The sequence below is a fragment of the Portunus trituberculatus genome, chromosome 37, assembly GCF_017591435.1.
Source record: "Portunus trituberculatus isolate SZX2019 chromosome 37, ASM1759143v1, whole genome shotgun sequence".
In the NCBI taxonomy this organism is placed as follows: Eukaryota; Metazoa; Arthropoda; class Malacostraca; order Decapoda; family Portunidae; genus Portunus; species Portunus trituberculatus.
Window position 1 is genome coordinate 13,872,134 of NC_059291.1, and position 25,805 is coordinate 13,897,938.

General features: G+C 37.5%; 1 protein-coding gene across 7 annotated transcripts in view; it reads right to left on the reverse strand.

Annotated features, from left to right (window-relative positions):
• The window catches only part of LOC123514240 (ATP-binding cassette sub-family C member 4-like), a 221,907-nt gene that overhangs the window by 125,724 nt on the left and 70,378 nt on the right, over nt 1-25,805 (reverse strand). For 3 of the 7 annotated variants that reach the window (XM_045271971.1, XM_045271970.1, XM_045271974.1), the window contains 2 exons: nt 17,134-17,244; nt 6,349-6,483 (listed from right to left, as the gene is read on the reverse strand). In XM_045271971.1, the coding sequence (XP_045127906.1) occupies nt 6,349-6,483; nt 17,134-17,244 (246 nt within the window). Of the gene's footprint in view, nt 1-2,586; nt 2,792-4,241; nt 4,695-6,348; nt 6,484-6,934; nt 7,113-17,133; nt 17,245-25,805 lie in introns of those variants that run through there. The other 4 variants (XM_045271969.1, XM_045271975.1, XM_045271972.1 and 1 more) reach the window with 4 other exon arrangements.

The following is a 25,805-nucleotide window of genomic DNA, read 5'->3' on the forward strand; positions in this document are numbered from 1 at the left end:
AAAAGTGAGATGTGACAAAGATTGCGAACTACTCCAGGAAGACTTGGACAGAATATGGAAATGGAGCTGTACATGGCAAATGGAGTTCAACACGACAAAATGCAAGAAATTAGAGTTTGGCAAGAGTGAAAGAAGAATCAGGAGTATGTACAAGATAGGAAATGAAGACATAAAACCAGTCATGAAGAAAAAGACCTTGGGGTGACAATTACCAATGACCTATCGCCAGAGAGACATATAAACAAAATAATTGGAGAAGTATTGAACTTATTGAGGAACATAAGAGTGGCGTTCGTATATTTAGATGAAGAAATGATGAAGAAAATAATTACTGCAATGATAAGACCAAGGCTTGAATATGCAACAATACAGTGGGCTCCGAACTTAAAGAAACACATAAGGAAACTAGAGAAAGTACAGAGGGCTGCAACAAAAATGGTGCCTGACTTAAGAGATTTGACTTATGAAGACAGACTGAACAGAATGCAACTTCCGACCCTGGAAAACAGAAGAGAAAGGGGAGACCTGATAGCAATATACAGAGTGATGATTGGCATGGAAAAATGGATAGGGAAGATCTGTGTATGTGGAATGAAAGAATGTCGAGAGGGCATGGGAAAAACTAAAATGGCCACTTATAGGAGAGATGTGAAAAAATATAGCTTCCCTCATAGAAGGGTGGAAGCATGGAATAGTTTAGACGTGGAAGTGGTCAACGCAAGGAATATTCATGATTTTAAGAAAAAGCTGGACATTAGTAGATATGGAGACGGGACAGTACGAGCATAGCTCCTTTCCCGTATGTCACAATTAGGTAAATACAATTAGGTAAATACATACACACACTCTGCGTAGTATAGTGGTTATCATGCTCGAGTCACAACTGAGAGGGTCTGGGTTCGAGTCCTGGGAACGGCTAGGCAAATGGGTGAACCTCTTAATGTGTAGCCCCTATTCACCTAGCAGTAAATAGATACGGGATGTAACTTGAGACATTGTGGCCTTGCTTTTCTGGTGTGTGAGTTATGTGTGTCTCAGTCCTAACCGAAGATCAGTTAGTATGAGCTCTGAGCTCTTTCCAAAAGGGAAAGGATGGCTGGGTGACCAGCAAAGACTATGGTTAATAACACACACACACACACACACATGTGGAGCATATAGATGGTGGTGAGAAGCCATTATTCCTATGGATCTATTAATTAATTTCTGGAGAGAGAGAGAGAGAGAGAGAGAGAGAGAGAGAGAGAGAGAGAGAGAGAGAGAGAGAGAGAGAGAGAGAGAGAGAGAGAGAGAGAGAGAGGGGAAGGATTTAGATAGAGGAGATAGAAACACAGAGGGAGGGGAGTTAGCAAGGTGAGTATGAAATGAAAATGGATGTATGATACCATGGACATCAGAACTTAAATGATATTTACCTACTAAAATCCCTTGAATTGACATGTCACTTTAACTGAAAAATATGGGTATGAAGGCTGCCTCATCAAGTAGGGAACCTGCCAACAAAAGTTAATCTGCTTATCAACATCCGACAGCCAAGCCAATCATCCCCATATGTTTAACAATCACTTGCTCAGCCTCATCATGTCACAGCACCCATGACCTCACTAGCACCTTTATCAGAGGGCTAAGCAATGCAGTTTTTCATGTACAACACTAACTTACAAGCAATTGCTCTACAGGAACAGACAAAACTTTTACTTGTACTATCTTTATTCTAGATTAATTGTATCATATAAGTTTTCATCAACAACCATAACACTAATGAAATACAATATTAAAAGAATCCCATATAACATAATGAAATGGATCATGATTAGCAAAAATTATGATGATAATGAAAATAACTATTAATAAAAGTAATAATAATATTGATGATGATGATAATAATAATAATAATAATAATAATAATAATAATAATAATAACAATAATATGTAATAATAATAATGATAATACACATTTATTAGAAGAAGATGAAAAAGAAGAAAAATAAGTAGAGGGACTAATGGCTACAGAACTTCATAAATATATGTAGTGCTGACAAACTTTCTTGACATTAACATTTCAAGGGAAATGTGTGGTGGCGCACAGTACAATATAGGAAAGTCTTCAAAGGTCTTAAATGTAATAAAGTCTGGATTACCAAGTCCTTGGTCAAATGTATGGTTGTTACTGGCCCTTCCAATAATGGTGGCCAAACAACACAAATTCTGGTGTTAAACACAATAGACTTGCATTCATGCATAGACCCACACCTATTACAAGTACCAGACACCAGTAAGCATGTTGCCTGAAGGAAGCAACCAGATCATGTGCTGAGGTTTGAGTAGTTTGTGTTGCTGCTTTATTGACCTGTAATATATATAATACTAAAAGTGCATATATAAGATGGTGTTTGTATCATTTGCAGATGAGTAATATGGGAATGTTTAGCACTGATGGTGGTTAACAGGAACAGCTGTGATGTACACCATAGAACCAGACGCATCTATATAAGGACGTGGCATGCAGCTCTATAAGGCATAAGGTTTAAATCATCATACCAGTGACTTGAGGACTAGCTGGGAGGGGTGGGTGGCACAGCCTACCTTTCTGAAGATGAGGGCACAGGATGCAGTTTTCAGATTCAGGGTGATGTGGCGACACTTGAAGTTGTACGGATGGTACACAAAGATGTGCACAACTGCTATCAAGACAATGCCTGACGCGTAGGCCATGCCCGCACCAAGACTCCCTACGTGGCGGCTGTCGAAATAACGCACCAGGCCGCCTAGCAAGACTGGCTGGACTATCCTGGAACGGCGTCACCTTTGAGATGGCATGACATGTGCATTCCTGCATCACCTTAAGAACTAGTGTCAGGGGTTCATTGTTGTCAGGACTCACAATGACGCTTGCCCACTGGGAAAAGTTATAACGTAGCCTTCTCACGAGATTGATGACACATATACAGTCTCCATCACAAACCCTGATAAAATTTCGCATAGGAAAGGGTCTATACCTGCACATATCAGCTAATGGTAAATCTTACCAATAGCACCACTTTATATTTTCTTGTGTCATTCCTCTCCAGCTCCAACAATCTTGGAGGCCAGTTGGGAATCAGGGATTTTGGGTAAGGGAAAACCATATGTCAAGTGATAAAAAGGACTTTGAAAAATGTAGGGAGATTTCCCCAAAGTCTGAAAATTGTAAGGAAATTTCATTAAAGTCATATTCTTTAGTCATCCCTCCCCAGCCCCAACAAGCTTGGGGGCCTGTGGGGATTTACAGATTTTCAAGGGAAATTTTCCCCTAATTGGTGGAGGTAGAGGTGGTCTCAGCTCCCAGTAAACACCATCAGTTAGGATACCATTTGAACACAACCACAAAGCTATCCTAACTAGAAGAGTGCGTGCTCCCTCCTCATCCTGGACACTCCACTGCTACAATACTATTCTAACCTAACCTACCTATAGGGGGTACACCCTCCCCTGGACCACCCTACTAGGTCACCTACTAGACTTAAAGAGCCTGTATGGGACATAAAATCCCTGAAATTAAATCCCAAAAAACCTATTGTGTATAATACATAGTTCATTAAATGTGATAATTTTACTGCTTTGTTAGGTGCTATTGGTAGGATTATCCCTATGTGCAGTGGAAATTAAATATACTATATAGGAGTAGTACAATAAGTGTTAGGATGGAATAAATGTGAGTTTTGTGAATGTCTGATGTATGTCAAGAGTGAAGCAGCTAAGATAGTTGTGGAGTGGTTAATATTCCAAAGGGTGAATTGTTGCACAGAGGTGGTATATAAGTATATAGGAACAAATCATGTAGTATCTTGTAAGTTTACCTGAATGTAACTGAAAGGTGGTGTGGTGTGACTGAAAAACCTCAAGTAAAGTGAACGAACAAACATAATGAACGATTAGTAGAGGAAGAAACATACAGGAAAGTAAAAACTTTAAATTCTCTTTTGGAAATGCCCAGGTGTGGAAAAAAAGGCATTATTCTTTATATAGACAGGGAGGAAATTAAACTAAACACCACTTACATCATGAGAGACTCAAAGGTTCCCTATGATCAGCAGCTTGAGTTGACCACTCATCAAACGATTTGAACCAACCGAAGTTAACGACCACACACACATGGTTGTTTACTCACTTTTGTTGCAGTCACAACCAAGAATTCTATACTTAGAGGATATATGGGTTCAATGGGAAGGTTGGAGAAATCAATTAGAGAATAGAGATACCAAGATATAGCGTGCAGGTCGCAGGCAGCATGGAGATGGATGGGGGGGATCCATCAGCAGGAGAGGACGGGCGTCGTTACAAGATTCAAACAGGGGTTAGAAACGCAAGACAGCAGCCATTGCCTGCCTCTGCCTGGGCCACACCACACTCAGTGCTCACTTGCACTGCCTATGTCTGTCTCCTGATCCCTTCTGCCCATGGTGTAGGACTATCCCTGAGACCATCGAACATTTCCTTCCACTCCCACCGCAGTGCACTACACCCCAGGCTCTGATCCCCCTTGGGCATCACAACACTCAACTTGTCTATCCTCCTGGCAACCTGCTGTCCAGGGCCGTTTCTAGCTATAAGCGGACAAGGCGATTGCCTAGGGCCCCCAAGCCACCAGGTGTCCCCTGGGTAGCTTGGAAAATTTAAATTTCCTAAGTCACCAAGGGGCTCCGACGAAAAAATGAAATCTAGGGCCCCCCAAACAGCATCTTGCCTAGGGCCCTGACAAAGCTAGAAACAGCCCTGCTGCTGTCCTTCGCCTAACCAGTGCCTTGTTGAGGAAGACCAGCCAGCTACGACACCTGTGATACCTGCACAGGATTACCCTAGGGATAAGAAGGATCCATAGATCTTTGCAGCCATAACACCAACAACAAAGCAGGCCACAGCAGTTGTTGCCTTTGTGGCATATATATATATATATATATATATATATATATATATATATATATATATATATATATATATATATATATATATATATATATATATATATATATATATATATATATATATATATATATATGTGTGTGTGTGTGTGTGTGTGTGTGTGTGTGTGTGTGTGTGTGTGTGTATCTTGTTGTTTTTTTTTTTTTAAGTTTGTAACCACGAGAGAATAGAGGGAATAAATAAGGGGTGAGGGGGAAATGGGAGAAATTTTCTTAAGTTACTCCTGAAAACGTTTTCTATGAAACTGCTCGATACCAACAGATGGTAGTACCACCGCTGTCCTTCGAACTTTAACCCACACCACAACTTCCTTCTTGAAAATTTCTTGGTCACAGCTCATAACTAATTTCTATATTTTTTTTTCTTTTCATGTAGTATCACTTTTCACTCAATATTATAATCCACCAGCTCCATTTCCATCACAATGACTCTTCATAGACATAAAAGTATCAATATGCGGATAATAGCAACACGCAAAATTAATGAAAAAGAAAATTTTGTTAGCTTTTTCACTAATACTTTACTCACACACCCTCTTGGCCATGCTACTGCTGTGCTCGAGTCCCAGAGTCCAGCTGCCAATATTGCAATGACAAGTTCATGGCGTGATTCTGTGGGTTCATTAATGAGTTTCAGTACAACTACAAAGGAAGGCAGATAAGAGTTCCCAGCCGGTCAGAACGCGCAAATATTTTCACATCAGCAGCACTCTCGCTTTCTACTAATTGATAAAATCTTTCTACAGTCTTTCTTGTAAATTACTTGGCATGCTGTCATGGTCACTTGTGAACAACGTTGTTTATCAACAAATTCTTGTTTGTAAACATTGGGTTCTGCACAAGTGCAGTTCGCGCACGGGTGTGTGGATAGCCATACAGCTCCGAACAAAACGGGAACAAAGAACCACATTCTATCATGTAAGTTTTCATCAACAACCATAACACTAATGAAATACAATATTAAAAGAATCCCATATAACATAATGAAATGGATCGTGATTAGCAATAATGAAGATGATGATGATGATGATGATGATGATGATGATGATGATGATGATAATAATAATAATAATAATAATAATAAGAAGAAGAAGAAGAAGAATGATAATAATAACAAAAATAATAATAATAATAATGATAAAATCATTTATTAGGTAAAGATGAAAAGAAGGAAAATAAGTAGAGGGTTTACATAACTTCATAAATAAATGCAGCCGACTAATTATCCCTGTGACCTTTGAAAATGGTCCTGATGGGAGCCAGAAGCGTTCAAGAATGAACCTTTGGACAGAAGACAAGAGATGTAACTATCAAAGGTGCTTTGATTAAAAATGTACGAACGGCACGTGGAGGGACACCTCTCTCTCTCTCTCTCTCTCTCTCTTACCTCAAGACACACTCCTCGATGGCCGCCAAGATACCGACGGCCGCGAACTCCCAGCCGAAGCATCGAATCAGCGCCCGCACGAAGCTCGTCTTTCTCTTTTTGATCTTGCTCTCTTCCAGCTCCTTGTCCCACTCTCTGCAGGATGGAAGGATATTGTGCACATGAATGGTTCATTCTTCTTATCAGTATATTCTTTCAGTGGCGGATCCAGGATAAAAATCTGGAGTGGACTAACCGGGGGGAGATTCAGCCCCCTCCTTGAATCCACTACTGCTACTAATACACTATCTACACACCTGAAAACATCGGTAAATATTGTCTTCTGAAAGCTTTCTTGTTTGCCCTCCTCCTCCCACTTCTGCTACCACAGTTAGTACACATCTGCGCCTAGAAACTTCATAGACATATTCAGAACCTTGTACGTTACACTAAATAAGAATGAAAACCCAGCACCAGCTTTCATCCTCATCCGCCTCCTTTATTTCTCCCCTTCTTCCTTTATTTCTTCATCTTTCCTCCTCATTCCACTCCTGTTACAACTACTAGTACACACCTGCGTCTAGAGCTAAAAAACCTTGTATATTACGGTAAATATGGCGAAGAGATCAGCTGCGTGGGCGTGGAGCGCTCGGTCTGATGTTGTCACGGACTACTGGGTCTACGCGCATGGCTTCTCTGGACAGGAACTCGTGACGTCACAGGCCCAGTAAAATACATACGTAATTAGTTTTGATAATTGAATTTTTAAATACTGCATGTAGGATTCCTTTATATATTTAGATTCCTTACATCTTTTAACTATTACCAAGATTAACAAAACACTTCAAACCTGAATAAAAATAAAATGAAAGGTAAAAGTTAATTCGAACAAGGTTTATAACAATGATATTGAATATAATTCTACAGCCTACAAAGTTTAATTTTGTAGGAATTTAAACTTTACAAAATATGAACTCCTTTCACAAATAACTGACTACTGAGGAGTCAACACAGAATTACCAAGCCAAAGGATCCACATCCTTTATTCTATTTCTGTTCTCTCAGTCACTTAAATTTCACATACAAAGTTGACTATCAATTAAGCCATCACAAAGTGATAATTCCTGAGAGATGTAGAGCTCGTGGAAATTCACATCATAAACTATCGTATCTCTATGAAAATTATCGCACTTAGGCTTTCCCTTCTCTACACCTCCTGTCCCCTCCATTTCTCATTCAGTAGCAATTCCAGGACCAGAGCTTAGGGGGCTAATCTGAATTCCTGTACCGCTTGAGATTGGTGGCAAGCCACTGCGACTGAAGGGACCCAGTTTGGGGTTCGGGGAAGCAGCTATAAGGGTCCTTGAGAAATATTTTGAAAACATAACAATATTGAAGGCATTTTTAAACTATACGCAGAGATAATTTTATGTAATAAGAGCAATAATCATTTATTAACACCCATTTTCTGTAACTTTAGTGATGAGATAACTAATTTACTATTAACAAGGGGTAGCCTTTTTTTATGTCCCTAACACAAACACTCACATTAAGTCATAGAATCTAATTTAGCCTTTTCAGAAAGCCATGTTACATTATTGTTCCATATATATCTGTTACCTTGCACCATACATAATATACCTTCGCTCATAATAATAAAAAAAAAAAAATTGGGCTTCAGCTTCTTTAGCCACCCTCCCCCACTGCAGACAGGCCGCAGGAGGAGGGGAGGCATGCAGTTAGCAAGATCAGTAGAGCAGTTAGCATGAAAATAGCGTTAAAAGATAGGTAGAGATGCAATACTTCGGTGGTGAGAAAGAGGCTGAAGACAATCACTCAGAGGAGAGGTGGTGATGAGACGAAAAGCTTTTGATTTCACCCTATCTAACAAAACTGTGTGAGTGAACCCCCCTTACCCCCCAAACATGCAAAAAATACTATATACAAGGACGGATAAGCCCCTTGTACAGAGTTAGCAGTTGGATAGGCGAGAAAAACTGGAGGAGATGCCTCAGAACGTCTAACTTCAAAAAAGCTGTTTTAACAAGAGATGAGATGTGAAGTTTCCAGTTTAGATTATTGGTAAAGGACAGACCGAGGATGTTTAATGTAGAAGATGGAGACAGCTGAGTGTCACTGAAGAGGAGGGGATAGTTGTACGGGAGGTCGTGTTGAGTTAATAGATGGAAGAATTGAGCTTCTGAGACACTGAACACAACTAAGTTGTCTTTGCTCCAATCAGTAATCTTTTTTACGATCAGAAGTCAGGCGTCCTGTGGAGTCCCTGAGTGATTTGTTGACTTCTTCAAGAGTTGGTAGTCTCTGAAAAGACGTGGAGAAGTGTAGGGTGGTATCATCAGCGCACGAATGGATAGGGCAAGAAGTTTTGTTAAAAACTTCATTAATGAATAATAGAAAGAAAATGGGTGACAGAACAGGTCCCTGAGGAACACCACTGTTAATAGATTTAGGAGAAGAACAGTGGTCGTTTACCACGGTTGCAATAGAATGGTCGGAAAGGAAACTTGAGATAAAGTTGCAGAGAGAAGGATAGAAATCGTAGGAGGGCAGTTTTGAAATCAAAGCTTGTGCCAGACTCTATCAAAAGCTTTTGGTATGTATAACGTGACAGCAAAAGTTTCACTGAAATCTCTAAAAGAGGATGATCAAGAATCAGTAAGGAAAGCCAGAAGATCACAAGTAGAATGACCTCGACGGAAGCCATACTGACGATCAGAGAGATAGTGAGGTGACAGATGTTTGAGAATCTTCCTACTGGCGATAGATTTAAAAAACTTCAGAAAAACAAGAAATTAAAGCTATAGTGCAGTAGTTTGAAGGATTAGAACGGTCACCCTTTTTAGGAACAGGATGAATGTGGGCAAACTTCCAGCATGAAGGAAAAGTAGAAGTCGATAAACACAGTTGAAAGAGTTTGGCTAGGCAAGGTGCAAGCACAGAAGCACAGTTTTTGAGAACAATACGAGGGGCCCCATCAGATCATTAAGCCTTTTGAGGGTTTAGGCCAGAGAGGAGAGGGCATGGAAACCATTACGAAGAACTTTAATTGCAGGAATGAAATAGTCAGAGGGAGGAGGAAAGGGAGGGACAAACCCAGAAGGTAGAGTAGTTAGCAAAGGTTTGAGAAAAAAGTTCAGCTGTAGAGACAGATATGATGGCAATGGTGCCATCAGGATGAAATAAAGGAGGAAAAGATGAAGAAGTAAAGTTATTGGAGATGTTTTTGGCCAGATGCCAGAAGTCTCGAGGGGAGTTTGAGTTTGAAAGATTTTGACATTTTCTATTTATGAAGGAGTGTTTGGCAAGTTGAAGAACAGACTTGGCATGATTCTGGGCAGAAATATAAAGTGCATGAGATTCAGGTGATGGAAGGCTCAAGTACCTTTTGTGGGCAACCTTTCTATCATGTACAGAACGAGAACAGGCTGTGTTAAAACAAGGTTTAGAAGGTTTAGGTTGAGAAAAAGAGTGAGGAATGTACGCCTCCATGTCAGACACTATCATCTCTGTTATACGTTAAACACACAGAGATAGGTCTGACACAGAAACAGTAATCATTCCAGGGAAAATCAGTACAATACCTCCTGAGGTCCCCCCCAACTCGCAGAGCCTGAACGCCACAGCACCTCCGCTTTGGGAGATCTTGGGGAGGTATTGGAGAAATAGGACAAGATACAAATAAGAGGTTGTGACTGAAGGAGCTCAACTGAGAAGAAAGGTAACAACATAAGCAGAAGGATTAAAGGTAAGGAAAAGATTAAGAATGTTGGGCGTATCTCCAAGACAGTCAGGAATATGAATAGGGTGTTGCACCAGTTGCTCTAGATCATGGAGGATAGCAGAGGTGAAGGCTAGTTCACCAGGATGGTCAATGAAAGAAGAGACAAGCTAAAGCTGGTGGTGAACATTGAAATCTCTAAGGATGGAGATCTACACAAAAGGATAGAGGGACAGAATGTGCTCCACTTTGGAAGTTAAATAGTCAAAGAATTTAGTATAGTCAGAGGAGTTAGGGGAAAGATAGACAACATAGATAAATTTAGTTAGAGAGTGACTATTGAGTCGAAGCCAGTTGGAGGAAAACTCGGAAGATTCAAGAGGCTGGGCATGAGCAAGTTAAGTCATTGTGCACATAGACGCAATATCCAGCTTTAGAACGAAAATGAGGATAGAGGAAGTAGGAGGGAACAGAGAAGGGGCTACTGTCAATTGCCTCAGACAGCTGTGTTTCGGTGACGAAAAGAAGATGAGGTTTAATAGAGGTGAGGTTGTATTCTACAGATTGAAAATTAGATCTAAGACTATGAATGTTGCAGAAGTTAATACATATATATATATATATATATATATATATATATATATATATATATATATATATATATATATATATATATATATATATTATGCAAGAGAGAAACTTGCCAAAGGCAAGAAAAAAAAAAAAAAAAAAAAATATATATATATATATATATATATATATATATATATATATATATATATATATATATATTATATAAGAGAGAAACTTGCTAAAGGCAAGAAAACATATATATATATATATATATATATATATATATATATATATATATATATATATATATATATATATATATATATATATATATATATATATATATATATATATATATATATATATATATATATATATATATATATATATATATATATATATATATATATATATATATATATATATATATATATATATATATATATATAAGGCCCACTTAAATGCAAGCTCCTTAAAAGAATAGTAGAGAATTAGTCTGACAAATGTCTTGAAACCTCCCTCATAACCTCTTAAAAGAAGTTAAGTCATAGGAAGACAGAAATACAGAAGCAGGCAGGGGAATCCAGAGTTTACAAAAGAAAGGTAAGAATGATTGAGAATACTGGTTAACTCTTGTATTAGAGAGCTGGAAAGAATAGGGATGAGAGGAAGAAGAAAACCTTGTGCAGTGAGGCCGAAAGAGGAGAGAAGGCATGCAGTTAGCAAGATCAGTAGAGCAATTAGCATGAAAATAGCGATAAAAGAGTCCAGAGTTTACCAAAGGAAGGTAAGAATGATTGAGAATACTGGTTAGCTCTTGTATTAGAGAGCTAGAAAGAATAGGGATGACAGGAAGAAGAAAACCTTGTGCAGCGAGGCCGAAGGAGGAGGGAAGGCATGCAGTTAGCAAGTTCAGTAGAGCAATTAGCATGAAAATAGCGATAAAAGAGAAAGAGATGCAACATTTCGGCGGTGAGAAAGAGGCTGAGGAGTCAGTCAGAGAAGGGGAGTTGACGAGACGAAAAGTTTTTGATTACACCCTATCCAATAAAAATGTGTGAGTGGAACATCCCCTAAACATACAAATCACTTAAAACAAGTACATAAGACCGTACATAGAAGAAAACACGGAAGTAATCAAGATCTGCAAAGATATTAGACGGCTCCCCATCATAGAAGCCCTTTACATCAAGATCTTGGAGCCAAACCTCAACATACAGAAGCGCTCCCAAGTATGAAGCAATGGGAGGACACACCAGCGCGCCTCCAATCAGAGACTGAGCTGACTGCGCTTAGCCACTAGCCAACTGTAAAAATATAACCCGTGCCGTAGCGCTGCCACTCTCACCTCAATCTCTGAGATCACAACTAGCTCCATTGTCACTGAAAAAGGGTCCAGGACCCGAAATCGTGATCTGGCGAATATGATGCTCTACAGGAAAATCATTAATATGAAAAAAAAAAGAACTCATTAAAAAAATAACCAACGCTGAGCTAAGTATCACTTTTAATGAGACATGTTGAAGAGACCATCTCCTGCCCATTTATACACTTTATATATATATATATATATATATATATATATATATATATATATATATATATATATATATATATATATATATATATATATATATATATATATATATATATATATATATATATATATATATATATATATATATATATATATATATATATATATATATATATATATATACTTGAGTATATGTGGGAAGTGCTGTTCAGCTTCCGCCCATTAGTGGCGCGGGCAACTTTATTTATAGTGGTACCCATATTTGGGCTCTCATCACCACGCAAGCACATTTTTGGTGTAACCACCTCGAACCTGGGTATCATGGTGACATGTACGTAACTTTAAACCATTCGACTAATGGCATAGCTTCAAAGCATTATGTGGTGGGATTCGAACCTATGCATGGATGTCTGCCCCATCCCACACTCACCACCTTATCCACTACGCTACAGCCTATATATATATATATATATATATATATATATATATATATATATATATATATATATATATATATATATATATATATATATACACGAGTATATTTTCTATCCAAGTGAGGAGTGAGTGCCCTCTATGTCCCATAGCTCAGTCCCCTTCTGTTTCTGCTGTCTTTGCCTCCCTTTCTGTCCTTTCTTGGGCAGCCAGGGTTTTTACCCTCAGGGATACCAGTGTCCCTGCCCAAGGCAGACCTAACTGGTTGGGGCGGGGATTGCAACCCTTCCCTGTTAAAAAGTCAACAGCCCCTACCAGAATTAGAGGTAGAGGTCGGGGTCGAGGCTCTAGGCACAGGCGAGCCTCTTGCCACGATTCCGATCTGGTTCTGCTGGGGGGATCCGACCGTGCAGGCCCCTCGGGTACAGGACTTGCCTACCTGTATGACGGATGCAGGGGAAGGCTCGCAAGAGACATGTGTCTTGAGAGGGATGGAAGAATCTCCTTGCCCTATTTTTAACTTTGAGATTGCTGGTGGGGCTGCAGACGTGGTGCCTGGAGTAAACTTTCGGAGAGTTCTACATGTAGGCTCCTGGAACGTCCCGAGCCTCTCAGAGGATCACCGACTGCCTCATCTATCAGATGAGCTCAGTAGGCTGAGGGTGGATATGGTGGTACTCTCTGAGACAAGGAAGCCTGGCAGTGGCGAGACCAGTAGCAAGGGTACTATCGGTTTATCTTGCAAATAAGTCAACTCCCCTAACTATTACTTAGACTGGTCCAATGTTGCCCCAAGTCACTAAGTACTGGGTTGTAAATTAAGTTTTATCTTCAGTAAAACAAATCAAACAAATCAAACAGACTGAAAACACCACCAACTTCAAGCATTTCAACATAAACAAGCTACCAGTTTTTACTTTTTTCTTTCTGTACTCACCTGTTTCACCACGACATCAGAGATGAAAATTTATTTTTAAAACTCTAATGGTAAGTAAGTATCCATCCACCTACAGTCCTGCTACTCATGGGGACTACACATACTCCCAAAAAGAATATATTCAAGGGTGATGTGAATACTTCAAGAGGAACTCAGGGAGATAAAGACTCCTCATGGAGAAGGTCTCTTCCTCCGGCCTCCGCCATGTTGTGCAGGGGACTGACACTCTGTAGAGAGTAGGAACAACGTATCTACATAAATACCGTAGTTTATTACTATTGAACAGTTTATTAATACAAAAGCTAAAAACATAATCGTTTCATAACCATACAGTCATGATTAACTGGTCAGTGCTGCCACCTAGTGACAAGTATTCGCTTAGAACAGCTGTTTAGGCGCAAAATTTTAAATATAATTTTATGTTTTGAAATATTTTAGGTTATTTTAAGTGTTACGTTTTCAGCTTATGTATCAATAAAACACTCTATAGTAATAAACTACAGTATTTGTGTAGATACGTTGTTGTTCCTACTTACTACATAGTTTCAGTCCCCTGCACAACATGGTGGATCACTGGAGGAAGAAGCCGTCTCTCTGACCTAGGAGTCAAATCAGGAACTTTGAGGTATCTAATCTTTTCCACTCCTTACCTTGGTGCACCTTTAACTCTTTTACTTGATGATGCATCAACACAGTATTTAGCAGAATATTATAGCAGCTTATCTTTTGACTTACTAATGTCCAAAAGAATTTGCTTGGCCACACCATACTCCTCACAAACACTCAACTGTAGCTACTTTCTCTATTTTTTCATTAATTCCAACTTTTATGTCACAGCTAGGGTCACTCACTTACGCCTAACACCTTTGAAAGACATAATTAAGAGTTATAAGGTACTGAAAAATGACAATAGTGTCGGCTGGACTTGTTTACAACTGCCTGCCGCAGCGGCGTCACCATCTATCAGCCGCACATAGTTTGAATTCATTTGTTGGCTGTCAAGATATATATATATATATATATATATATATATATATATATATATATATATATATATATATATATATATATATATATATATATATATATATATATATATATATATATATATATATATATATATATATATATATATATATATATACATATATATATATATATATATATATATATATATATATATATATATATATATATATATATATATATATATTGTTGGCTGTCAAGATATATATATATATATATATATATATATATATATATATATATATATATATATATATATATATATATATCTTGACAGCCAACAATATATATATATATATATATATATATATATATATATATATATATATATATATATATATATATCGATTCCACAACATTTTTCACATAAAGAGAGGCTGTTGTTTGACCCAAGAGGCTGTAAAAAACAAAGGGTCTAATATACAGACAGGCGAAAAAGAGAGAATCTGGAGAGGGTGATAGATAATTAGAAGGGATGTAGTAAAGGAAACACATACTGAGGAATCACCGGAAACAGACATGGGGCACTGAAGAGGCTCCGAAACGTTGATTGATCCTTGATTGATCCTTAATTGATCTTTCATTGACCTTCTTTCACTTAACCGCTCACCAACAGGGATTGCCCCATGTAGACCTAAAGACTTCCTCCAGTTTTTCTTTTCTTATACTACTAACTAATGATTGTTTCTTATATAGACACTTATCTATCCTCTTTTGACCTCTTAAGGTATCTATCAACCCTTTTGAAAGTCCTAAGGGCCTCTTTATGATCCCTGGTCTAAATATACTACTCGTAACTCACAAGAAAAATTTCCTATGCGTCCCCTATTGCCTGTCTCATGACAACTTGCATGTAAATAAACATCATGCACTGATTCACTAATCAAAGAGTTCCTGCGTGCAGTAAAGTGATTGTCGACCCTTTCAAAGTTCACTGCGTTTATAATAACAATAACAGGCTAAGAACAGGTTGCAATTTGAAAGTAATGTTTGTAAATGATAATAAGACTTTAAGAAAACATATATTGCAATTTAAAACGAGGTGGTGAGGCATACAATCATAGCATTAAAAAGTAAGTACGTACTGAATCACAGCGAAAAAGGTCCAACCGGCACACACCAGTTAATTTATTTCAGATGGTGCAATAAATAACATAGCTTCAACTTACTCACTACTAACTAGGCATTTATCCCCGTAAAGAATAACTTATGAGCACCACATCACTTGCTGTCAATAGTATACCAAATAAGGTATTCACTGATTTATTAGCGTGGCGGACTGGTCTTTCCTATCTTACAGTAGTACATCACTAGCCAGTATTTAGAAACGCTTTGCTCTCACCACAACAGTTTTCAGAGGCCACATAGGCGATCAGTTTTTCCTGTTAATAATATAAAAATCTTGTTTATAAATAAAAAAAAATATATATATATATATATATATATATATATATATATATATATATATATATATATATATATATATATAATTTATTTTTCTCTACACATAAATAGATTTATGGGCGAAGTGGTGTAATTTAGATGGTCAAATCCTTTAACCACTTTCTTCCGATTAGTTTTTCTTTTGGTTTTATTTGATTTTTGTTTTCACGATACCTGTAAGTCCCTGTATGTTGTGTAAGCTGAGTTACCTGTGCTACATTAACTAAAAACGGAATAGGACAATAAGAAACAAGACGAAAACAAGCAGGCAATTATTACAGAAAAAATAAATAAATAAACATAGGCTATTATGGACAAAGGAACCGATGCGACATGTCTGCCATACTCATAACTCACAGCAGGTTACGTCAATGACCACCACCACGACCTGCATGCAGCTAACCACACACACCAACACTGATTTACGGCGGGACTGTACACTACCGAGGTACAATTTACCGCAATTTGTACTTGATTTCGAAGAGATTCATTCTGCCGTAAATTTAGTTTCCGAAATATCTGATTCCTTCGCTTCTCTCGGCCACAACGTTTTTGAGTGAACTATAGAAGCAAGGTTCATAAGGGGTTGTGAATTGAAATGATTTGCTATAAAGACAGTGGACTGAATCACTACTAAACAAAAGCCGTGTTCGACCGATTCTCGCCGTCACTGAAGACAATTAGGAGTAGGGGGAAAAAAAAAAAATCATTTTACAAAAAAACAACTAGAGAGAAAAAAAAAGTTTGGCATAGTTGAAAATCAAGAAGGCGGCAAGAAAACTGGTTGGAAATGGTTCAACAATAAGGGTATTCACGAAATAATTCAAAATGGTTGAAGCACGAAGGGAATAATAGCAAAATAACTAGAAAGTTTTTTTTCTTATGTCTTATTACGAATGTAGCAGTCTCATGTCGCTGAATTTTGTGAACAACAACAACAACAACAACAACAACAACTACTACTACTACTACTACTACTACTACTACTATTACTACTACTACTACCACCACTATTGCTACTATTATTACAGCTATTACTGGAAGCACCTCAGCTGGTATGTCCACCCCCTCTGGCAACTTATCTAACACCCCCCACCACCTTTCCTCGCTACGTACTTCTGTAATCTGTTGCCGAGGGTGAAAGATGCGTCTCTGCTCTGCACCGTGTACAGATCGTCCTCGTTAAGTGAACGTCTGTTGCCCTGCCTCAGGAGGGGGATGAGCCACCTGTTGGGAGGAAGAAAAGACGATTATGTAATGCTAAAATATATATATATATATATATATATATATATATATATATATATATATATATATATATATATATATATATATATATATATATATATATATATATATATATATATATATATATATATATATATATATATATATATATATATATATATATATATATATATATATATATATATATATATATATATATATATATATATATATATATATATATATATATATATATATATATATATATATATATATATATATATATATATATATATATATATATATATATATATATATATATATATATATATATATTACACTCCATCCCACACCCATAATACTCTAGCGGCTAGCCAGTGTCATATTTTCCTCCTGGAAACCACAGGAGCACGATAAACTCCGCCACTCCTGAGATACACAGTAGAGAGAAGTAAAGAATCAGAGTAGAGGATGAAGACGAAGCTATAAAAGATGAGTAAAGAAATGCATTTACTCGATGAACCATAATGACTCATTGAATTTATAAAGAAGAATAAGATGGGTCCTCTACGCCTTCATCTGCAGAAGGAAGGAAAGAATTGAAGCACCCTTATCTTATTCTTCTGACAAAGATCTCCGGCTGGACAAAGCAATCTTATGTCCACATACATCTCTTCCCCAGCCACTTATAAAAATTCTTCACGGCTTCTACTGCTTAGCTTTTTCCTTTCAGTTACCCTTATTTTCTTAGGTTCTCATATTCTCATTGATCTTCAGACACTTAATGGTCCTCCTTTTGATTCCCCAGGCATTTAAAAACTCCTTGAAAATTTGCAGACAACAACAGTACCTAGACTATCACTCCTGGCGTAGTTTTCCTGCCGACTGAAACCACCAATCCTTCCACACCCCACCGCAGTACTGTTTACATGCATGTAAAAAAAAAATCACCTCTCGATCTCCTCTAATGCTGCTTCCTTAATGCAATGCAGAGAGAGAGAAGGGTGGAGGGCTTTTGTTTTAGATATTCCACAGGAAGAAAATGGAAGAAAAACAATGATAAATAAACATCATTAAATAAAGTGAGCTCGTGATCGTTTCTTAATACACTTCCTAAATGCAATGAAGGGGAGAATTTTGCTTCAGATCTTCCTTACGGGTGAAAACATCAAAATATTTGAAAGAATGAAAAAAAGAAGATAATAAGCAAACAAGTAAGTACATAAACTAGTGAAAAAATTACATATTCAGTGCATCACTGAATAAGGAAACAATACAAAAGAATGTCTAAAATGCGACAGACTAAGCATAATTGAAGAAGAGAAATATTCAAAGACGCGATGCTAAAAGAAAAATGCCAGTAACTAGTGGCTTAAAACACTTATTAATCCTTACAGGAAGAAAGTATGCACACGGACAGACTGGCTGGCTATACACGAGGGAGGATAGTCCAAACGAGACTGAAAAGTTTGCTGTTAAAACTTTATGTTGGTTGACACACTGCTGATTCATTGAGGCGCCTTGTGGTGGTCAATGATCGTGGTGGCGGTGGTGCTGCACGGTAGTAATGATTGAAATAAAGATTGACGGTAGTGATGTGGAAGATGATGATAGTAGTGACAATGATAATGGAACTGATGAGGATGGTGATGATGGTGATGGTGATAATAGTGATGATGACAACCAACATGAATTCTTTGCAATATATATATGTATATATATATATATATATATATATATATATATATATATATATATATATATATATATATATATATACCTAATCATCGTTTATAATTGCCTTGTCTACGGGATTTTAGTTCATCCATTAACGTCTAACCACAGCACAAACTATAAAGATCGAGTAACGTCAAATCACACCACAAACTATAAAGATTGATCAGTGGGAGTGACAAAAAATAAATACATAAAAGCAAGAGGATACTATTCAATTGACGAAGACTCTTGACAAGAGAAAAAGTAACTGTCAATAATATTATAATGATTAGTGACATCATACTCAAGATGTTTAAATTCTATTTCCCGCAAAATAAAGGAACAATAAATAGAAAAAAATGAATAAATGCAATAAAATAAAGAGAAAACTAAAAGTACTATCAATTTGGGAGTTCAATCAATATTTTCTAAAGGAATCCCCTTATAACTGATAATTCATATCTTATTCAATTTTCATACGTGCGATATTGCTTGATTTCTTTTATTATTTCTATTTACTAATTAATTTATTTATAATGTGTGTGTGTGTGTGTGTGTGTGTGTGTGTGTGTGTGTGTGTGTGTGTGTGTGTGTGTGTGTGTGTGTGTGTGTGTGTGTGTGTGTGTGTGTGTGTGTGAGTTGTGAACCCTGCGAGGTGGTGAATAGACTGAGAGCCTGGCGGAGGGACGCTGCCTGTGGGGTAATTCTAGGTAAGGTGTAGGCAGCTGCAGGTCAGGGGATGTCCGATGGCAAGTCTCTGGGGATGCGAGGCAGACCGTGCTTGAGAGGGAGCGCGTCGGGTTCGTCCCCTGCATGACTGCATTCCGACACATTTCGTGGCTCTTTTTATCTATTCCATCTAGCACGATGCATCAAAAGTTATCAGGGGATTTTCAATGTTGTTTAAATGATTCCAGTGGTGACTTAACAAGGATTCTGTGTCTTCATTAAGTAAAATACTCAAAAGAACATCATTAATCACCTAGGCAGCAACCTTTGATAGTGCAAATAGGGGAACAGTGTTGCAGAATACGGGCCTTTGTGTTCTTCAGACCGCCATTCGCTGCCTCACACCACCCCACGAGAAGTCTTCACCAACTATAAGTCTCCGGTGTTCATTTCTCTCTCTTTTCATGTTGACATCTTTGTATTTATCATTATTTTTTTTCTTTACAAGGAAATATGTAGTCTAAGTTGATTTATTTGATTTTACTTCATTTTATTTTGTTTATTTATTCTTTTCCGGCCCCAAAAAAAAGAAAGATGAAGATAAAGAGAAGAAGAAGAAGAAGAAGAAGAAGAAGAAGAAGAAGAAGAAGAAGAAGAAGAAGAAGAAGAAGAAGAAGAAGAAGAAGAAGAAGAAGAAGAAGAAGAAGAAGAAGAAGAAGAAGAAGAAGAAGAAGAAGAAGAAGAAGAAGAAGAAGAAGAAGAAGAAGAAGAAGAAGAAGAAGAAGAAGAAGAAGAAGAAGAAGAAGAAGAAGAAGAAGAAGAAGAAGAAGAAGAAGAAGAAGAAGAAGAAGAAGAAGAAGAAGAAGAAGAAGAAGAAGAAGAAGAAGAAGAAGAAGAAGAAGAAGAAGAAGAAGAAGAAGAAGAAGAAGAAGAAGAAGAAGAAGAAGAAGAAGAAGAAGAAGAAGAAGAAGAAGAAGAAGAAGAAGAAGAAGAAGAAGAAGAAGAAGAAGAAGAAGAAGAAGAAGAAGAAGAAGAAGAAGAAGAAGAAGAAGAAGAAGAAGAAGAAGAAGAAGAAGAAGAAGAAGAAGAAGAAGAAGAAGAAGAAGAAGAAGAAGAAGAAGAAGAAGAAGAAGAAGAAGAAGAAGAAGAAGAAGAAGAAGAAGAAGAAGAAGAAGAAGAAGAAGAAGAAGAAGAAGAAGAAGAAGAAGAAGAAGAAGAAGAAGAAGAAGAAGAAGAAGAAGAAGAAGAAGAAGAAGAAGAAGAAGAAGAAGAAGAAGAAGAAGAAGAAGAAGAAGAAGAAGAAGAAGAAGAAGAAGACAAGAAATAAAATAAAATAAGAAGAGAAAAGAAAGGAGGGAGAAAGAGGAAAGAAAAAGAAAAGAAAGATGAAAAAAAGATATAAAAAAGAAATAATAATATCAACAACAACGATAGCAATAACGGCATTCATCAGGAAGGGAAGCAGGAAGAGAGCGTAGGTAACAAACAACATTACGAAGCTAAAACAAACTGATATCGTGCAATCTGCCTCCTTTCCCACTCTCTTTATCTCCTTCCCTTCCCAACGTGAGGTAATACGAGGGTTCAAACACACTGACAAAAGCCACCCTTATATAAGTAACCCCTTCCCTATAAGTAGCCAGCCTCGTGCCTCACACCTCGCCTCTAATTCCCCTTCACTGTGTCTCGCCGCTAGGAAGACTTTCAGATTTTGTAGGGAGGCTGCAAGAGATGGATAATAATGCACGTGAAAATTATGACTCGTGTTATATAGATGAATAGATGAGAAGAAGGCATAACCTCTGCGCCTTCACTTACATTACACACTATAAAAGGAAAGAGAAAGGAACGCAGTACAGGATGAAGATGAGATTGATAGAAGACGAATGAGGCAAAACGTGCTGCTTTTATGAATCTCATGACTCGTCCAATTTATAAGTCAAATAGGTGGGAATACGAAGGAACATCTGTGTCTCTACTTACAATACAAACAGTTGAGGGAAATGAAGATTGTGAGTATAGGATGAAGATAAGATCAGTACAAGCAGAACTTTAAGAAACTTATGACTAGTCTAATTTAAAGGTAAGTTATGAATGAGAATATAGCGGAATCTTTGTATCTCCACCTACTATACACACAGCGGAGGCACGGAAAGAATCGGGGTATAGAAGGAAAAGGAACAGGGAGAACACTTGTGGATTTTTTAACGCAAAAGTGGTTCTGGCCAGTGTAACAAAAAAGATCGGAAGAAAAAAAAAAAAATAAATAAATAAAGGTGGGGGACCATTGAGGATGCCGAACTCAAAAGACAATTACCAAAGAGAAATATGTCAAAATTACATGAAAATTGCCTTGAAAGTTTCCCCTTTAGTTGAACTCAGGAGAAGACCAATTGAGAGAAATAACAGCGTGGAAGAGGAGGAGAGAATCAAGCAGGAAGAGGACAGGATAAAGACTAAGTGCTATATAAAAGACTCATATGGGAAAACAGAAAGTGTTATCACTATAGTAAGGAACCCTAAAGATCCATAGAGATATCCAACTGAGTTTTACGTTAGGTTATGAAAGTCTATGCATGAAAGAAAGAAACATCACAACCCGGAATTGACAGAATGAAGACGGGGCCGATAGAAGACGTTTGAAAGAGTACATGGTTATAGTAATGAGGAGCGTGATAACTCGGGGATTGAATTTTACATTAGGTGATATAAGTTTAGGAGGAGAGGAGACTAGGGAGTACAGAAAAAAGACGGAATGGAATAAAAGACGCGTTTGGAAGAATAAAATATTACAATGGGAAGCGTGAAGACTCATGGAGTGATCTAATGGTGTTTTACGTTAGATTATGCAAGTTCTAGATTCGCAGGAGAATTAATCATGGTTTGTAAGTAGATAAGGAAGAAGTGTGGAAAAATAAAAGTGTTATAATGAGGAACTTGAAAACTTTGTATATATATATATATATATATATATATATATATATATATATATATATATATATATATATATATATATATAACCGTATATAACCGTAGTTTTGCGTTACGTGACAATTTCGAGAGCCGGGGAAGAAAAGAATGAAGGCCATCGAGTACAGGACAGGGTGAAGAATTAATATGGCGTTGAATACAATAGAGTAAAGACGCGTGGCTTGACACATGTGCAGACATTGCTCCGAGTTACCCAATATTATGCCATGGCCAAGAAGAAAGGAGAGAAGGGAGGGGAGGGGAGGGGAGGAGCAGAAAAGAGAAGGGAGGGAAAGGGAGAGGAGGGAAAGAGAACGAAATGGAGTGTAGCGAGGAGACAGGGGAGGGCAGGCAGGAGGGTATAGAGGAACAGTGCCATAATCTGAGAAACACCATGTGAGGAAATAAGAAATGGAGAATACGAGATAAGAACGAAAAAAAAAAAAGAAATCAAGAAGGAAGTAAAATAGTAGAAGATATAAATGAGGGAGATAGAATATGTATATACATGAAAGCATCACATATGCATAAATATGAAAACAAGTACCAAAATTTATAAGGAGCTATAATAGAGACTAGTATTCAGAAAAGCTTTGCTCTCTCACCACAACTTTTCAAAGGACATGGGAAAGATTAGCCAGTTTTTCAAGAGCGTTTGTCTTGTAAATAATGGAGAAATAGTTAATCTGTCATCCAACACACTTAAAACTTAACAGTGTAACTTCAACTAGAACATTTTGATAGTATGCGGAGGTGTGGCACAAAAGTGTTTCACAACATGACGAACGAAGCACGACAAGAGGGAGGAGGGATGAAAAGGGGTGTGGGATGGTGGGGGATGCGAGACTGTAAGATAAGATTAAGTACAGGTTACTCTACGCCAACCTCCTTTTGTTTCTTTTTTTCTTAATCAACTACCAAGGTCAAAAACATGGTTTTTTTTTTTATGTATGAGGGGCAACGGCCAAAGATAACAAAACTGCTTGAAAGAGTTTAATTCATACAGAGGTGGTAATACAAAGAAAGTGATGAAAAATTGTGAATACTGGTTAGTTCTTACATTACTGAGGTGGACAGAATATGGGGGAAAGAATGAAGAAAGTCATGTGCAGCGAGGCGGCAGGAAAAGGGAAAGCATGTAATAAGCAAGATCAGAAGAGCAGTTGGCATGAAAATAGCTACAGAAGACAGCAAGAGATGTTACATTGTAGCGATAAGAAAGAGACTGAAGACAGTCAGTTAGATTGGAGGGGGGGAGTTGGTAAAACGAAAAGCTTTTGATTCTATACTGTCTAAAAGAGCTGTATAGGTAGAACACCCCCAATCCCCTCCACTGTATATAGACGGATAAGGCCTCTGCACAGACTAAATGTCACACACCTCCACATACTTCTCTTACAGTTTTAAAGGTCACATATATGATTAGCAATATTTTCAAGTGCTTTTCATGATGATATTGTATAAATGTTGTTAATCTGTCCCTAGAATAATATAAATGTCCTTGAAAACCCATGTAGTTTGTTAAAAAAAAATATCCGTATTTTTTTATCATGTTTATTTATTTATTTACTTTATTTATTTATTTTATTATTATTTTTTTTTCATACGCTTTGCTCTATCACAAAAGCTATTTTCGAAGGCCAAATAGATGGTGTTTACCATATTAGTAATGCAGAAATGTTGTTCATATGTCATCAAAACAGTAGAAAAACATCAATAAAAACCAGTGCAACTTTAACAAGAGTTTTGAAAGTCTACTCTGTTCAAGAACGCTAAAGACACAAGCTTGAGCGGAGCACGTTCGATGATCAACATGTCGCAGATACAGCAGAACAACTGGCGAAGGAGACTCAGAACGCCGTACTTAATATAAGCGGTTTTAGCTGGAGATGAGATGTAAAGTTTCCAGTTTAGATTATAAATAAAGGACAGACCGAGGATGTTCAGTGTAAAAGAGAGAGACAGTTGAGTGTTATTGAAGAGGAAGGGATAGCTGCATGGTAGGGTGTGTCGAATTGGTAGATGGAGGAATTGAGTTTTGGAAGCATTGAACAATACAAAGTTTTCTGTCTCAATCATTAATTTGTAGAGAGATCAAAAGTCCGGCGTTCTTTGGCGCCCCTGTGTGATCTATTGACTTCCTGAAGGGTTGGTCGTCTCTGAAAAGACGTGGAAAAGTGTAGGATGATAGGACTATCAACCTAGGAGTGGATAGGACAAGAAGTTTGGTTTAGAGCAGGGGTTCTCAACCTGGAGTATGCGTATCCCCAGGGGTACTTGAGAGGAATTTTGGGGGTACGTGGCAGGTTTCTCAAAATACTTCAGCTTTGAATAACTGAAAATTTGTTTATAGTATAGTACATAGGATTAAAAAGGTTGAGAACCCCTGGTTTAGAGGATCACTGAAGAATATGACAGAGCCCTGAAAAACAACAATGTTAGTAGATTTGCGAGAACAGTGACCATCTATTACAACAATAAAAAGTGTTGGCGCCAGGGGTTTGAACTTGGTTCACTCGGTTTGTGAGGGAGAATGGGATTACCAAGATTATTTGTATTGAGACTTTAAAGGGTGTTGATATTTGATTTATTATTATATATGAATTTACATTGATTTGGGTATAAATTATATGTTTGTTCATAGGTCAGTGCACAAATAAGCTGTGCCTGACACGTCATTGTTGCCTGCGGGTTTGCCACATCAGCAGGCGAAACAGATGTTTGGGTTCACCGCTGTTATTAAACTCAGTACACCAGGAGACTCGAGCTGTTTGATAACCCCCATATGTTGCACCACCTCGCGAGTTATTTTCACCGGTTTCTCCTCCTATGGGACTTGTGTGGGAGGAACAAAAAGATCAGAAAAGAAACTTGAAGTTACAGAATACGATAGAAAGCTGTAGGAGGAGAGTTTAAAGATCAAAAGTTTTGTGCCAGACTCTATCAAAGGCTTTTGATATGTCTAGAGCAACAAGTTTCACCAATAATTCTAAAAGAGGATGACCAAAACTCCCAGTAAGGAAAGGCAGATGATAACCAGTAAAGTGGCCTTAATGGAAGCCATACTGGCAATCCAATCAGATAAAATGTTTCAGAATCTTCCTGTTGATGACTTTAGATAAAAAATGAATTGAAAAAATAGTACGTCAGTATGAGGGACTGGAACGGTGACACTTTAAGGAACAGGCTGAATGTAGGCAAACTTC